The sequence below is a fragment of the Camarhynchus parvulus genome, chromosome 14 (genome assembly GCF_901933205.1).
Source record: "Camarhynchus parvulus chromosome 14, STF_HiC, whole genome shotgun sequence".
Taxonomy (NCBI): Eukaryota; Metazoa; Chordata; class Aves; order Passeriformes; family Thraupidae; genus Camarhynchus; species Camarhynchus parvulus.
The window spans coordinates 3,680,501-3,696,455 of NC_044584.1; the positions used below are offsets into that span (position 1 = coordinate 3,680,501).

Sequence of the window (15,955 nt, forward strand, 5' to 3'; positions counted from 1 at the left end):
CTGGCTGCACTGGCCAAAGATGCTCTGCTAAGACACCTTCTCCTTCAATTCTTTCAGGTGCCATCAGCTTTCATAGCCTTGTATATTTTTAAATCCTTTAACATTTGAAACACTGTTCCCCTGCAAGGCCTTCTCCTAAATCCCAGCTTCTCAGAAGGCCCAAGGGGACAGGGTTGGCCAAGGGTGGAGCTGTTCTGGGTTTGTTGGTGGTGCCTTGTAGTGAACAGTGTGTTCAGAGCTGGTTCTGCCTATCACTTTGACAGGGAAGGAGTGTGCTGGGATATGATAAGTCACTAAATTGTCACTTCTAAATGCTGCTTGCAATGAAAACCCTCCTTTTGTGTATAAACCCTCCTAAATGGTGTTCAATTTGTCTGCTATATTTCTTCCCTCGCACCCCACCACTGCTGCTCTAAGTATGATCCCTTAGTAGCTCAGTCTTTCTTTGTGTTTTGTTTGACATTTATGCCCACTTTCCCCAAAGCTCTGGGGATTCTTTTTAAAATATGATATTGATTTTTTTTTTGGTTTAAAAAAACCCCTGTAATACACACACACACACTAAAGAAGCAGGTCTCCATGGCTCAGCCCTGAGTGGTAAAGGAAGAGCAACAGGAAGGGTGGTTTGTGGTGCTGGAGAAAGTCTCTGCAAGGCTTAAAGGAGCATCCCATTTCCACAGATGGCTTTTTTTTTAATGGGTTATGGTGCTGGGAAGATCTGGAAAGAGTGCAAGTCCCTCATTCCAGTTTGGATGTCTTGTTTTAGGAAATGTGTTCTTTCAGCTCTTGGAGAGCATAGTTTTGGATTCATCCTCACACCCTCCAGTCTTGGTGGCTCTGTTGATTTCCCTTTCTCTGCCCTTTTCCCTGCCCTCACTCCCCTGATGGCTGCAGGGGATGTGATTCAGGCGCTCATCACTGCTCTGTAGCTTCTTTACAGAGCTAAAATTGACTGGGTCTTTCACCCTCCTCTCATAGCAGTGGTGCAGAGTGAGGCACATCTCAGGGTAGGGGTTTTATCTGTTGTTTTATTTTCTGGTTTGATGTTTAACACATGAGGCAGAACCCCAAGCCCCTGCTCACCATGTCAGGCTAGGCTGCAGGGGAGCACATTGACAGCAACACAGTGGCTGCACCACAGCCACAATCAATCTGATAGAAAAAGGGTTTAAGGCTTCTAACAGTGCCATGGTGACTGAGCTGAGCCCAACCTGGGTCTAGCTTAATCCCCGATCTGTGTAAAGCCCTCTTCTGTGCTTTCCTGAGGCTGGGACAGCTGGAGAAGTTGCTCTCCATGAGCACAGGATGGCAGCTCTGGGCTGAAACTCGCTGAGCTGCTGCCTCCCCAGTACATGATAGGGTTGTGAGGGATTTAAAAGAAAAAACATTACAATGTCTTTGTCAGTCTTCCATGCTCACTTAAGCTGGCTGTTGGTGATTTGTAGTATTTTTTAAAATAAAAACCAAATGCTTTCCCTTTAAAAGTAAATATGCTATGAAGAGGGCTTCAAAGGAAAGATGATTAATTACTATCCAACTGTTGCTAAATTCATTGGTTGATGGTCTGTATACTGCATTTTTTAATGTTACTGATACAGACCATTCCCAAGCTGTTTGATAATTATTTATCAGCCATCTGCATCAGCATCATCTGCATGACCAGTGATGGCCAAAAAGCAGGAAGGAGAGAAAGGGGTTACGTTGTAGGCAGGAAAGGGAAGGCAGAAACCAAGCAGCAAACAATTGGCACCTGGGCTCCAGTAAAGACTAAAAGCGGGAAAAAATGGCTTACTTGAAAAATCTGCCTATTGTGTGTGCAGTCTCCAAGGGGAAACAAACAAACCCATTCAAAGGAAGGGAAAAAAAGGCAAAGAATTAAAAAATCCTTGTGCTGTTGCTCAGAAGTGGGGGGTTTAACTCTTCCTAGTCTCAGGCAGAAATATTTTTATAACCAAACCATCTCCCTTTTTAAAATATTTAGTTGGATTGAGTAATTTCTTAAGTCCTCCACCATCAGGACCAGTTTGGGTTTGGCAGCTCAAACACCAAAGCTCTTGGCAAGGCCAGGACAAGTTCAGTGGTTCTCCCTGTCCTGAAAGAGAGGAGAAAAGGGAAGTTAAGCTCACTGCAGAATCAAAGACTCCTGCATTTCATCTTTTGGCTTGGATTGTTCACCATGGAGTTTTAGCCATAAAAAAGGGGAGGTGGCACCAAATCAAATTAAAAAGTGCCTTTTCCCAGTGTTTTTATTCCAGACATTCAAAGGAAGCTCATTTTTCTGCTAGCATTCTTTCCCTAATTTTAGCAGAACCATTCTTATCCCAGACCCCACTCATCAGTTGTTCAATCCTTCGGCACTGGATCTGGACAAAGGAAGGGACACATCTGGGTCACAGGAAAGCACGGAGAGAAACCCTCCAAAACTGGACAGAGAAAAATGAAACGCAGGAAGATAGAGCCTGCAGACAGAGAAAAATGAAATGAAGGAAGACTTACCTGCAGCTGGATGCTCTTTGCACTGGGCTTCCTTTAAAGGAATGGATTTGCTGCTAAACACATCTCAGGCTCAGATGCAACCAGGAGAAGGTGGGATGGAGATGAGGAGTCAGACAGGGAATAGCCAGGGAGATGCAGGGCCCAGGAACATCGAGGATGGAGAAGAGAAGGAACAGGGATTGTTCTCCTTGTTTAGATCCATCGGTGCTGGGAGCTCGGGAAGCACATGAGGGTACCAGAGGGATGCTGGGCAGGAGCAGGATAACTCCAGGATAAGGGCAAGCTGCTCCCACTCCAGGGCTGGGCCAGGGAAGGAGGGGAATTATTTCTCTCCTCTTTCCAGTGGGATGCAGGTACCACCCCGTGCAGAGGCAGGAAAACTGCCTTGCAATCAAGTACAAAACCTGCCTGGCAAGCCCAGGATGCCAGCAGCCATTTCTCCTGGATTTCCTGCTTACAGGCATTTTAAGCTTGCTTTGTCTCAAAAGCACCTTTTTTGCCAAGGGCATTCCCATTTCTTTTGGATCCTGAACAGAGGTTTGGAAAGCTGACTTTGATGAGGGAACTGTTTCCTATTTTGATCCGTGTTAACTTGGAGTTTTCCCTTGGCACCAAAATCAGCGGGTGAACCCAACGTGGCTTCAATGGGACGTAAGATCCCAGCCATCCACTCCCTAATTCTCTCAGGACTGGTTTGTTGAACCTTTTCAGGCTTAATTTAGCAAACTTAAGGGTTTGGCGATTTCAAGATCAAAACAACAAGGAATCTGTGAAAAAGAAACTGAACTAAAGCCGGCTAAAAGCAGTCCCTGCTGATGACTCATTAAAACAACTCAGTCAAAAGGAGGCAGGATTGATTCAATACTCACCAACCCATTTGGCCAAGATCAGAGTTCTCTGCCCACCAAGGACACAGCAACAAGCAGGGACCTTTCTCCCACTCTCCAATACGGATCTCCTCCCTCCATATGCAGGGAACTGTGGCCATTCAGGGAACACTGACTTGGTCCTGGGCTGGCAACAGGAGAGAGGAGTATATGGAACTCGTTCTGACCTCAATGCCTTCCAGACTCAGGAGAAAGCACTTCCCACCGCTCCTGGAATCTTCTTCCCTGTCCCTTCCAGCTTTGGAAGGTTTTTGTGGGAGCTGGGATTATTGGTGTGGCTCAGAAGCTGCATGTTGTGCCTAAAGCATTCCCTCAGGAACATGGAACTTCCCTCATGCCTTTAATTTCTTTATGCCAACTGTTCTCCCCAACGCTCCGCAACTAGAAAGAAAAAAAGGGAAAAGATGGAAAACTAATTCATTCCGGCATTAAGGAGGGTTGTTTATCCCAACACGCTTCCAGGCAAAAAACTATTTCTGCCACTCTAACAAATCCACTTGATCCACCTGATAGTAACTATTTAAATATTGTATCAAGAATCCTAAGAACAGGAAGCTTGAAATTCTCAGAAATGGTTCAGCTTGTCTACTTCAAGGACCTTCCTACCCAGGGAACCAAGGGCAACTCAGCATGACCCTTCCTCATTCACCACTCACCTGCTCCTCCACTACAGCGGGCCCTCTCTCCTAGGGACGCTGGGGTGCCCCAAATGACATCAGAGCCCCTGAGTCTCCACCCCCCAGCCCTTTTTCCTCACCCCCAAAGAAGGCACAGAACGAGCGGTATAAACACATACGGAGGGGCAGCTCTGTATTTCTTATACAATTCATTGTTTCCACAGAATATGGTGCAAGAAGGCTAGTCAGAAGCAACAGGCATTACACCTGAGCTTCAATATATTAAACAAACAAACAAACAAACAAGCTAAAAAACCCAAACCAGGATTATTGTTTCACTCATTCACCAGGATGCCCCCATGGATCTCACTTGCAACATTCCACTGTAGTAAAAGCTGAATACCAAGATTAAACTTTGAGACACTACCAAATCAAATGTAGCATCATGTGGTTAAGGGACTCTACAGCAAAATCAAAAGCCACAGTAGTGCATGTTGTTCAGACTAATCAGTGGTATTACACAAATGTGATGCTACCCCCAATTTCTCCATAGCTTCAGCCTATCTTAATAGCTGCTATCATCTTTGTTGGTGTTGGGGTTTTAACTAGGGATTTTCATGATACAAACCTGATTTTCCATTTTTCCATTTGAGAACTTTAAAAAGCCTCTAATTTTGAAGGGAACAAAGTCATGTTAGTATTTTACATTTCTCCTCTCCAAGAAAAGTTTCCAGAGAGTGCAAGCTTGAATATCTATGAACCTGCACAAAAAGCCTAGGTACTGTATTGTTCAATGAGACATCCCCAATATAACACAAGCCAACATTTTGATTTTGGGCAAAATACTCTCCTGCCAGTATTGACCGTGTAAATCAACCAAGTCCAGAAAGTTCTAGTTCACAAAGAATGCACCCTTGAAGGTAATTTCTACATTAATGAGGAGAATTACATACAAAAATTCAGAACATAACTGCATAGTAATTAATCATTCCTTTACAGCTGTCTTCAGTATAAACAGAACATATTCTTTAACTACCAAAATGTGAAATGAAAGTCACCTTAAGCAGTAATTTCACAGACAATCACATTAGGTATTTTTTAATACAACAATCCGCTAAGAAAAACGATTCATAGAAAAATGATGGGTTGCATAAAACTTACTTTCAAGTTCAACTTGATTGCAATACATCCAGTTCATCCCTACCTGTGCAATCCAGAAACTACACCTTTTCCTACCAGTGTAAATTACTACAGCAAGACCGGCACAGAAAACACCGTGAAGAAATCAAACTTGCAAGATAAGGCTGCCGAAAAACTAGAAAAACATGTTTTTTTCATTACAGCGCCAGTACTGCTTTTAAAAAGCTGAATGCCAGCAAACTTTTGTCAGCTCCCTCACGGCAGCCGCACTCCCGTGCTCAGTTCTCTTTCAGCAGCTGAAGAGGAGCATTGCTTTCCTGGGCCGTATCTGAGTCCACGATCTGGCCGAAGAGAACCGCTTCCAGTCGCTCGTCGGTCTCCCTGTTCTCTGTGAACACACACCATAGCAACTGCCCTGCGCCTAGCACACTAAGAGGCAGCACCTTCACCGACGGCCTCTCGTGGTCGTTCCCCATCGACCGCCTAACGCTCCAAAACCGCGGACTGGGCTTGCTGCCGGAGAAGGGAATGGGCCCCTTGCCCTCCGGACCCGCGCCCGCCGCATCCTCCGGGTTCCGCCGTCGTGCCAGCCCCCGCCGAGGCCCGGGCAGACACGGGGCTCGCCGCGCCCTGCAACGACACACGCGTGAGCGTCGCGAAGGGCTCACGAAGCGTCCCGGCCGTCGTCCTCACCGTCAGCGGCCCCGGCCCGCCCCGCTCCTCACCGCCAGCGACCCAGCGCCCGGACCATCCCCCACTTTACGTGAGCCGGAGCGGAAGCGGAAGCGCGAGGGCTCGGTGGGCTGGGCCGCGGCTCAACGCAGCTGCCGCGGTGAGGGCAAGGCCGACAGGACCCTGGGCCAGGGGCGTGCCGAACCGCACCACAGGAGGCGGCATAGTGACCGCAGATGGCGCGTTCGGCGTTCATCGACGGCAACAGTGATGCTTCCACAGTTTGTGTTGGAGGAGTCCATTTTATTCCGTATTACGTACAGAAAATTGCCATGTATTACCTCACCACAACTATGCTTTTGTAACAACTCAGTGATTTCATTGCACCTTTCTGTCAGATTCTGACCAACTTCCATTTAACCTGACAAAGACGACATCGACCTTTGAACACGAATCGGTGCAGTGGTGTGGTCTGCACTGCTGTGGCAGAAAACGTTTCCTTTTCGCTAAAGTGTGTCCAGAAATCTTTTTAGCATATAGATGAAATAGCATGTTCTTAATAATGTATTTAGTACATTTCTTAAAACACCTTGCAGCACTGGTCTTGAGCTAGTTTATATTCACTTCAACTTCTACCACACTTGATCAATAAAAATAGCAAAAGCTGGGACTAGGCACAGAGAATCTTAAGTTTGTGCCAAATACTGGTGGTACCAAAGAAGTGTTACAAATGTTGTCAGAAACTAGCTAACTATTCTCATAGTGGTGTGCCCTCACTCTACTACACTGTGTTCGCTTTAGGGCACAAATTGAAACAAAGTCAAGAATACTCAAAAGAAGGCAAATCATCTTTGTGGCATAATACATGTTCAGTTTAATTTACATTATGTACCATCCAAGTTTCTTCACAGAGTGTAGTTCCAAATTCCTGTATCGCCATGCAGGTGCTCATCATCCTTTGACCCATTAAGAACTGATGCCACTGCAGTTGCCAGTTGGTGACTTACATACTCAACACTGGAATTTCCAGCTGTAAAATTTAGGTTTTTAATATGACATCAGTTATTTTGGCTTTTAAACACCAAAACATTTTTGTCACAGAATTCACTAAATAATTTTGAAGTCATCTACAGTGAACTGAATTCAACTTTTGATTATAGAGTGCTACTCTGCAATAATTAAAAGAACTACTGCAATACTACCGAACTGGCAGAAATACTGTGCAAATTACATTGTTAATAGTTTAAATGTGCAGATAACATGTTCTACAAAATTTTTATGTAAGTTTTTTCCCAGAAAAGTTTCTCAAAGCAAAAAGAAAAAAATATTTTGTCACTAATTTTAAGCTAATTTAATTAGCTCAAAGGTTCTTTGTTTTGTTGAAGTGGCAATTCTGAACATACAACCGTAAAAGAAAAAGATATATGTATTTATGTATATACATGTATTCCTGGACATTAAATTCTCCTTTGACAAATAGTTCATGTAATAAAGGGCATGATGGTCTGGCAGGAATGAGGAAAAACCAACAAACGAACAGAAAACCAAATTACAAACCTCTCCAAAAAAAAAAAAAATCGAAAAACAACTTATCTGGAATTAATCCAGATAAGCCGTGCCCCTTCACAGCCAGCACCAGTCTTTTCTACTAAAAACTGCATGTGGTACGGTACTTACCTAACAAAAATCAACCAGAGGGAAGAAAGAAACAGGCAACTTCAAAAAGGGAAAAAACAATCCAAAAAGATACAGAGAAAACTTCAAGTGTTATGAAAGAAATCAGGCCTTGTGGTTAAAATACAGAAGTGGAGTTACTTAACAGACACATTTGTTCTATTAATGATGTAATATCGGTTTCCTTTTGAACTGGCACCTTAAGGACTGGAGACAAACTTCAGTTACAACAGCAGTCAAAATTTTTCTATAAAGCAAGAATTTCAAGTCATGAACAGATTTTTTTTTAAGGACAAAGTAAGTCCTTGTGGACAGGAATCAAAATTTAAGTACTTATTAAAAACTCTGTCTACTGAATTTTACCTCCAGATATGCCAGATTATTTAACTGTTATTGTAACTGAAAATAGCATTGGGGTATTCACATTCTGAGCAGACAACAATGAAAAAGAATGATACCAAAAAAACTCACCAAGATTTCCTTTGTATGCAATACCATGCTGACCTAATAAAACTCTAAGTTTTTTTATTTCTTCAGAAAGTTGCTTGTATTCCTAAGAAAGAAAATACATTAAAAATAGCCCCCCCACTTTTCAAATACATACCTAGATTGGGAGCTTTTAAGAAAAAAAAAGCCTCTGTGCACAGCTGTTACATCTCTTGGCTTTGAAGAACTTAAAATGCTTGTTCCAGGAACATAGAGCAAATTTTAGAAAAAGATACATGTCTGTGTTGCCAAAAGAGGAGCCAGCTTTTGTCAAGCCCAAGAGTAAAAATGAGAAATGCTTTCTGTAACTATTTCAAATCTGTCTTGTAACTAGCATTTTATCACAGAACAAATCTTAAGTTTGCCTCAGGACTACCCTTATAATTATTGTAATTCTGCCATCTGGAAATTTGTAAATTCTTCAACTCTTGGCCTAGTAACTTCATGTTCTTGCTCTCAGCAGTTTCTGTTACCTTACAGACAGGGATTGCTTAGTTCTTTTGAGATTCAAAGCATGTCCCTGAAATCTCAGAGAAGCCCCTATTTTTTGCTGTGTTTTGGTGTTTACGTGAATAAAGATAGAGCAAAAGAATAAGTATTTAGGATTCTGTGTTTACCAAACCAGCCAATTTATGTCAGTTAAGCTATGATGAAGCCAGAAAAAGAAATAGAAATTATTAAATACTGTATTGATAATTTTATCATTGATAATGATAAAATTTTTTCATGTATTGACATGAAAAAAATAATCATGTGACTGTTCCAGCTCCTATGAGATCAGAATGGTGATCTTTACATTGAAGTATATTCAGCTTAACCACGGTTTTATTTGGTTATATTCATTAATTACTACGTGGTGTTTTGTCTTTGCTACCTTTTTCAAATAAAAAGAAAACAGCAACTGCTTCTCTGTATTGTAATAAATGAATTCCCATCCATGCTCTTTTTCTGATGGTCAGGTTGTGCTCTTTTAGGCTGAGCACACCTTCTGCCTCTGTTTTCCCCATTCCAACTCTGTTGCAGAAGAACTGTTCATATACACAAGAGTCATTCAGAAATAAATACAGCCATTCTGCCTTTTGCTTGTGCAACAGCCAATGCATTCTTACACAAGTCCGGGTAATTATCCACAGAGAGAATTAAAAGTGTCAACATTCTCGAGGTTGGTTACACATTTATCTTCACTAGTAATTTCTTCCTGTCTCCAGACTGATATTCCCCAGAAAGAGTACCTACAGGGTGTTCATAACCCAAGTGCATATACCAATTCCTTCATAACTCCTATCTTCTTACTGGGCATTCATTTTTGCTGGTTTCTTTTGACTTAGGGGCTATAATAAAGATACCGAATCACATGACATGCAGGCTGTTACATATTGAAACCAGAAAAGATAACTCCACCAAGAGATTCAGCTGAACACCAAGGGCATTTACATCATGCTCTCCCACTGATACTGTCATATAGTGAAAAGGTGGCAATTCCACATTGTAAATATTATGCTCTATACCTTACTGCACTTTTCCACTGTTTCAAATTCCGGAGTTATTTTCTTACTCTGTTTTTCAACTTCATTTTCTTCTGTTGCTTTTAGAAGTCCTGCTTCCTCAAAAATCTCTTTCAGAATTTTTTTGTAACCCTAGAAAAGAAAGTTTCCAAAAGGTGAGAGATCAATCTATTCAACTCTCATCTCTGCTTGCAATTTGCACTGGCCATTCCAAGTCCTCAAGCTTCATTACTGTTTCATATAGCAGTTATAGAACACGAAAATTACTATTTGCCAACTGCAGAATAAATGCATCTACTCTGAAAGGAGAAACTACAGAAGCCAGGTTTGGCTATTTGACAGTAATATTTTTTTTTACCACACAAAGTTGGAAGAATTAATAAACCTGGTCGGTTATTAGTTCATCGTACAGAAGCTGCTCTGCTTCATCCCACTTCCTCTGCAGTGCTTCAGTCAGAGTTGGATAAACTGAAAAATGGAAGTCAAACCATATAAAAACCAGGAGCACTATCCTGCATTAGTTAATTCCTCCTCTAGTATCACGCAAGAATATTTGTTTTAAGAACTCAATGTTTCTTTACAGTATCCAGTCTCCACTGCTTTCAAGAGCTGGGCTTACGCTTAAATTGCATTTCACACATTTAAAGTTTCTGGAGAATGACCAGAAATTTTTCTTATTTCCAGATCCAAGGCCTCATATTCCTTTGTTCAACGTAATTTTAATAGAGCTTTTTTGTAATGTAAGTAAATGGGCAGATACTACAGGGCTTATTCCTACAGTCCAAGAAAAGGAAAGAAAAAAAAATCATTCACTGGGTCTACACTAGCAATGACAAAAAAAAAATTTAATCCCAAATAAAAAAATTAGTTGAGAAATACCTAGGTGTTACAATGACTGGCATTTTAAAAACCACTTCATATAATATGTTAACATTTAATACTAATTTATATTAAGGTACTAACTCAACCTAAAAATGGACACTCTGAGGATAGTGTATATGCTAGCTGTTCCACAAAGTTTTTTTTAAATCTTACCTAAAAGTGAGTGGGGATGGCACACGAGAGGAGTCTCAAATGTCAGAGAGTAAACACAAGTACTTGGCTCAGACACATAAGCCAACTTATTGCTCTTTCCACACACAAGATGAACCTAAACATCAGGAAAAACAAAGATGAGCAAAAAATGTCTACATGAAACACCATCATTGATGATCTATTTGCTGTGTTCCAATGCTAGTAGATGCATTTCTGTACATACTGTCATGTCAAAGCTTCCAGTGCCTTTTCAAATTAAAAAAAAAAGCATCATAGCAAGCACATAATCCATTTATTTTATAAAATGTGAAAATTGTTTTCTCTAATGGGAAATTATTCTCCCCACTAACCATTGTTCCTTGGACTACTAAGTACTATATTTTCAGCAAGAATGAGAGTAAACAGGACAGTAAATAGGACACCTTAAGAATCTCGTCTAACATAAGCACAATCTTCTTAAATTTTATTTCTGACCAGTGTGCTAATTTAAGAATATAAGACACATCCAGACTGCAGAGAATTGTTTTCATCTTTAGATTTGCAGCACCAATATTTTCTGTCTTCAAAATGAAATGCCAGTGAAAAATTCAATCACAATATCGAAGGTCATACAAGAATATTAATTCTTTCTGCAGCTTCTATGGGAAATAAAGATGTTAAGCAGGCACCTCCATTAGAGTATAGCATTTTCACCATGGCTAGGATATGGCAGCCAAGTTGGCAGCTAATTGCAAGAGATTCAACAAGGTGAAGTGCTGGGTAATGCACTTCGATCATAACTACCCCGTGCGCTGCTCCAGGCTTGGGCAAGAATAGCTGGAAAGCTGCCTGGTGGAAAAAGACCTGGGAATGCTGGTTGAAAGGTGCTACTCATCTTGTGCTCCAGACCCTTCCACAGCTGCAGTGCCCTTCTGTAGACATGCTCCATCACCTCAAAGTCTTTCTTGAAATGTCCCTAGTGCTTGTTCTAACACCATACTTAGCTTCTCAGCATGCTATTGTTAACTGCCGAGTTCTTTTCCCTCCTTTTTCCTGGATGTTTTTAATAGGCTGGCATTTTGAATTCTGCAAAGAGCTCTTTTTCTTTATTTTGCCTGACACACATTATAAAGCACTGTACTGTATTTCTATAGTAATAATTATACCACTCTATCAAGGAAAAAATGAGTTGTAAGTAACCAGTGAGAATACATAAGCAAATATCCTCAAAATTTTATCCTGATTCTAGCTTTCCTCCTCCAGTCATTCACACAGGCTCTGAAGGAATTAATCTTTATGTTTTCTATCACAGCTTAAATGATGACTCCTTCAGGGTAGGAATGTTTCAGTTTGTAGTCTCACAAGTGTTTGTAGAGTCATGCTGTCTGAATTAGCACAGTTTTTTTACCTTTGTCTGTCTGCTCTTAGTTTCACAGGAGTCTCCTTCCCTCATCCACATTCCAACAAATGTGTTATTGTCAATTTCCCATTCATGCCAGATTCTGAAAAAAGAGGACACTATTTTGTTTTAAGTTACTGGACAGAAAAAGATGAACCCTCAGGAAGAAAACCAAGAATACCCTTACACCATGTTCAATTTAAGTGTATATACTTAATTTCTGTTGTCTCAGGATTTCCACTTCTACAGCCAACACCTTGGAAGCAGTGTAATTTGTTATCCATGTTGCTATATAGGACACATCAAGAGCACTTTTTGAGAGCCGAGTTTTGGATCAAATTTCAGTTTGGAAACCATTTGCAGTTAGAAATCTGTGTTTAAGTCTAGTAAAATAAAGTTTATAGATCAATCCCACAACAAAGTCCATGAGGCTAAGTAACCAGTGCAACTCAGTTTGATTGCAGGATTTTTAGTGCTGGTGAGAGCACCTACAAAAACTAGTCTACTTCTGCTAGTCCTAAAGCAAATGATACCTTCAGCATGGTGATGTACAGTTTCCTCATATACCCACTTACCGTTTTGCACATAGGAGAAAAAGAGATATCTATATACAAAATATCTAGAAAAGCAATGGTCTGGTTTATACTTAGATTTATTTTAGGTATTTTGATTTGGTGGTATTATGATCCAGGGTATTTTTAAATACTTTGGGATACTTTTTTTTGGTTCTACGTTAAGCATTTTATAACTTTTTATATTGTTTAACAACCATTAGGCATAAAGCACTCTTTTTCATTTTATAATATTTGTATTTAACCCAAACTGCAAATAGTTAATGGCCATGAAATCCGTGTTAATATAAGCTGTAGTTAGACATGACTGAATTTCTCACATGAACATATCACACTTGCAGTTGGCAGGGGTTATTAATCAGTCTCCAGCTAAAATAGGAGGTTAGTATTTATCAGCCAAAAAAAAAACCTGAATTTTTCAAGACAGGGTATTTTTATGTATAGCGCCTTGGGAACTACCATGATCTAAACTGACCAACGGAAGAATCTCAGTTTTAAAACAGCTTCATTTTTACAATCTATGAAGTGGCCTGCTGACAACATAGCTAAAACGTAAAAGCTCTAAGTGCCTCACCCTAAAATCCCACTATAGGCATTCCATCGAAAAGTTTGCTCATGCTGAGTGACATTACGGAAAGGACAAAACTCATACTTGTACCTTAAAAGGAGAGAAAAGAAACAGAAAATAAGAAATGTTTCACATTGGAATAAAAAACTAGTTTATTCCTAGTAAGTATATAAACAAATATCCAAATCCATTACTCACGTGGATTCCACAAAACTGAAACACTTGCCAGCAAGCCTAAAGAGATGTGCAGGGCCTAAAAACATCACAAGAGATGACATAAAGGAAAAAGAATGTTTTGGTTAAATTTAAGCAAGCTACTGTGGTGACAAAACTGTGAGGAGTACGTGACAAATTTTCTGCTGTACAAAAGGAAATTTTTATCTTTCATATGAATTACTGTAAGTTCTCACTAGCACAATACTGGGTTGCATCACGTTCTTTAATGCTTTTCATTCTCACTACCCAGTGAAATAGATAAGCCTAATTTGACAACAAAAATGAGAAACCTGTATAAAAATAAAACATTTGGAGGTGACGTCCATAAAAGGAATCATCAGTGCAGATCTTGCCAAAATCTAACATTGAAATCACTGAAACTCTTGCTTGGCATCTGTCTCCAATTTCATCCAAACTCTGAAAGTTTATACTAGCAAAGCTCATTTGTTCAAAATGTTGACAGTGCTGCATATTTAAGTTTCACTGAGATTCTCAAACTGGATTTTTTTTTCCATTTGCCTTCATGGTCTGATCCAGGTAACATTCAACAAGATAAAACTTCTGCCGCCAGACAGGTCAGCAGATGCAATTCTATTCTTTTTGTATTGACTACAAGGCTTGTTGCCAAGGAAGTCCAAGACTGGAAACTTGTCATTAAAAAGAGGGAGAAAAGTTCTGAACTACATGCTAGAGAAGTACTTCAGTATCTCTCGTATATGGAAATTTACCTTGGAATTATTAATATTAATGAGGAAAGAAGAAAAGAGATTACAAAGCAAATAAAGTAAAACCCTATCCTGGACACTAATTCCCCACTGTCAGGATTGCGTGGGTACTTTTTCCAAGTATCTAGACAATCAATCCTACAAACAAAGGTCAGACTACCAGAAACACGCCCTCCAGAATGCTTTAACCACTGGGATAGAGGGATACAGGCAGGTGCTCTTTCCCAAGTATTCTTCTGACTGCATGATCTTGCATTTCATTCTAGAGATGGGCTTGGCCAAAGGGTTTGCTCCTCTACTACATGAAATCTGTGCCTCAGTGATTAGCATGCTCTCCCCGCAAATGAAAAACAGCAGATGTGAACATGTCCATAAGGAATGCATTAAACTCATTTCTCCCTTTCCAGGGCAGATGCTGTAGAAGAGAAACTACCAGAACTATTACCCCAACTGTTTTGTAGAAGAAAAGAAAAAGGATGGTTTCCACACTAAAGAAATAATTGTGCAGGACAGGGTTCCATGCCCTTAGGTTCATGTTCCATGTACACTCCCAATTTTTGGCTACATGTAAGATCCCACAACAAAGAAAGAAGGATTTCTGGTGTGCTGTCCTTTTTTCCTACTACTTTTGGCATCTTCCCATTCAGTATTCTATTACTAATCCCATTTCTAACTATATCACGTTTCACATGCAGTACATGCAGAATCATACACTTAAGTTTATAAAATGTGACAGGAAACATTAAGCATAATCGCATTCAATGTCGTCATACCAAAATGCCTTTCTTGAATCTCAACAAGGTTTAAGTTTCTGCCTAAGGTTAGCAGAGAGACAAGAGTTACTCCCTTTTGGTTAGTCTTTGCCTTCAGTGTTTATCTGCTCCCCTCTAGAGATGGCCTAGAATTTTGTACATTCCTGTTCATTTTGCTTAAGGTGTGCATTTATGTTGCAACACTGAGGCTGTGTGTGAAACTGAGCCCCTCTGACTGGTTCCAAGACTACTCTTAGGACTTTTTTTTAAACTATTTTTGGATAGTAAGTACTACCAGACCATGGGATGACTTTTATATGATAATCTCAATGACATTGAGGATTGTGTCAAGAAAAAAAGAGTGTTTACTGTGGGTCAAAAGGATCTGTCACAGGCTAGAAAAACACAGAATAAAATGTATGCATAGTCCAATCACAAAAACAGTATTAACAGCACCGGAACCTGGAACCACCAGTGAAGTTAATATAGGTTTTAATCCCTCAGGAGCACAATGAAATATATTTGCCCGTGCTTATTTTCCATGATGCTTAAAAAACTACATGCAAAATTCGGTTTTCTATGCATAAAGTCGAAATAGACTACTTGCACTGCAAACAAGCATTGCTAAATGATAAAAACGGTACCAAAAAAAAAAAAAAAGTAACGGTTGCATATACCTGATACTGCAGACGGGGACATCTTTGGCTGCAGCCTATTTGTCTGAGGCAAGAATGGGTTATTCAACCTTTCAAAAGAAGGAAAGTTAAACGTTTAAGGCTGAGTTATGCATCTGGGCGTCCATACATCCTCCCCTACCTGTGTGTCTCAACACCGACGGCCGCTGCCCGCGGGCCAACAGCGGGGTCTGCGGGAGCGGCCCGGCCCGGCCCGGTGCCCCATCCCCGTTTGAAGAAACGGGCTAGAGCGGGCACGACGGCAAACAGACCCGAACCCGTCGAGTGCAGGTGGATCACAGGACGACTCGGCGAGCAGGCGGCCACGTACCCGAACGTATTCGGCTCCTCCACGATCTTCATTTTTCCCGCTGAGACGAAGAGACCTGCTAGGAGAGAGCAGTTGGGAGCGGCGGACGGGCCAAGCGACCGGCGCGCCCGCCCGCGCCGCGGCCCCCGCACCCACCCAGCGCCGCAAGCAGCGCCGCAAGCAGCACCCGAGCCGCCATCGCCTGCTTCGCGGGAAGCGGAAGTGCGTAACGCGCGGGGCGGCGTCTC

The 15,955-nt window shown here is 41.1% G+C and overlaps 2 protein-coding genes and 1 long non-coding RNA gene across 4 annotated transcripts; all 3 read right to left on the minus strand.

Moving 5' to 3' along the window:
• Positions 1–843: 843 nt before the first annotated feature.
• LOC115909028 lies at positions 844–3,358 on the minus strand. Its single transcript, XR_004061135.1, has 2 exons — positions 2,497–3,358; positions 844–2,092 (listed from the first exon to the last, which is right to left on the minus strand). It is a non-coding gene; the product is annotated as an uncharacterized LOC115909028 (long non-coding RNA).
• Positions 3,359–4,165: 807 nt separating this feature from the next.
• Positions 4,166–6,092, minus strand: C14H16orf91 (chromosome 14 C16orf91 homolog). The gene is made up of 2 exons (XM_030958055.1): positions 5,866–6,092; positions 4,166–5,770 (listed from the first exon to the last, which is right to left on the minus strand). Exons 1-2 carry the CDS (start codon positions 6,066–6,068, stop codon positions 5,419–5,421), a joined length of 555 nt encoding a protein of 184 aa, XP_030813915.1. The 5' UTR covers positions 6,069–6,092; the 3' UTR covers positions 4,166–5,418.
• GNPTG (N-acetylglucosamine-1-phosphate transferase subunit gamma) lies at positions 6,087–15,927 on the minus strand. 2 transcript variants are annotated; one of them, XM_030958052.1, is made up of 11 exons: positions 15,864–15,927; positions 15,729–15,783; positions 15,401–15,468; positions 13,229–13,283; positions 13,037–13,120; positions 11,900–11,993; positions 10,513–10,627; positions 9,863–9,945; positions 9,481–9,609; positions 7,958–8,039; positions 6,087–6,842 (listed from the first exon to the last, which is right to left on the minus strand). In XM_030958052.1, the coding sequence occupies exons 1-11, from the start codon at positions 15,904–15,906 to the stop codon at positions 6,718–6,720; spliced, it is 933 nt and encodes a 310-aa protein (XP_030813912.1). In that variant the 5' UTR covers positions 15,907–15,927; the 3' UTR covers positions 6,087–6,717. The 2 variants fall into 2 exon arrangements, with proteins under 2 accessions (XP_030813912.1, XP_030813911.1); XM_030958051.1 differs by having other exon boundaries at positions 15,729–15,786; positions 15,864–15,913.
• Between the last annotated feature and the right edge of the window lie 28 nt (positions 15,928–15,955).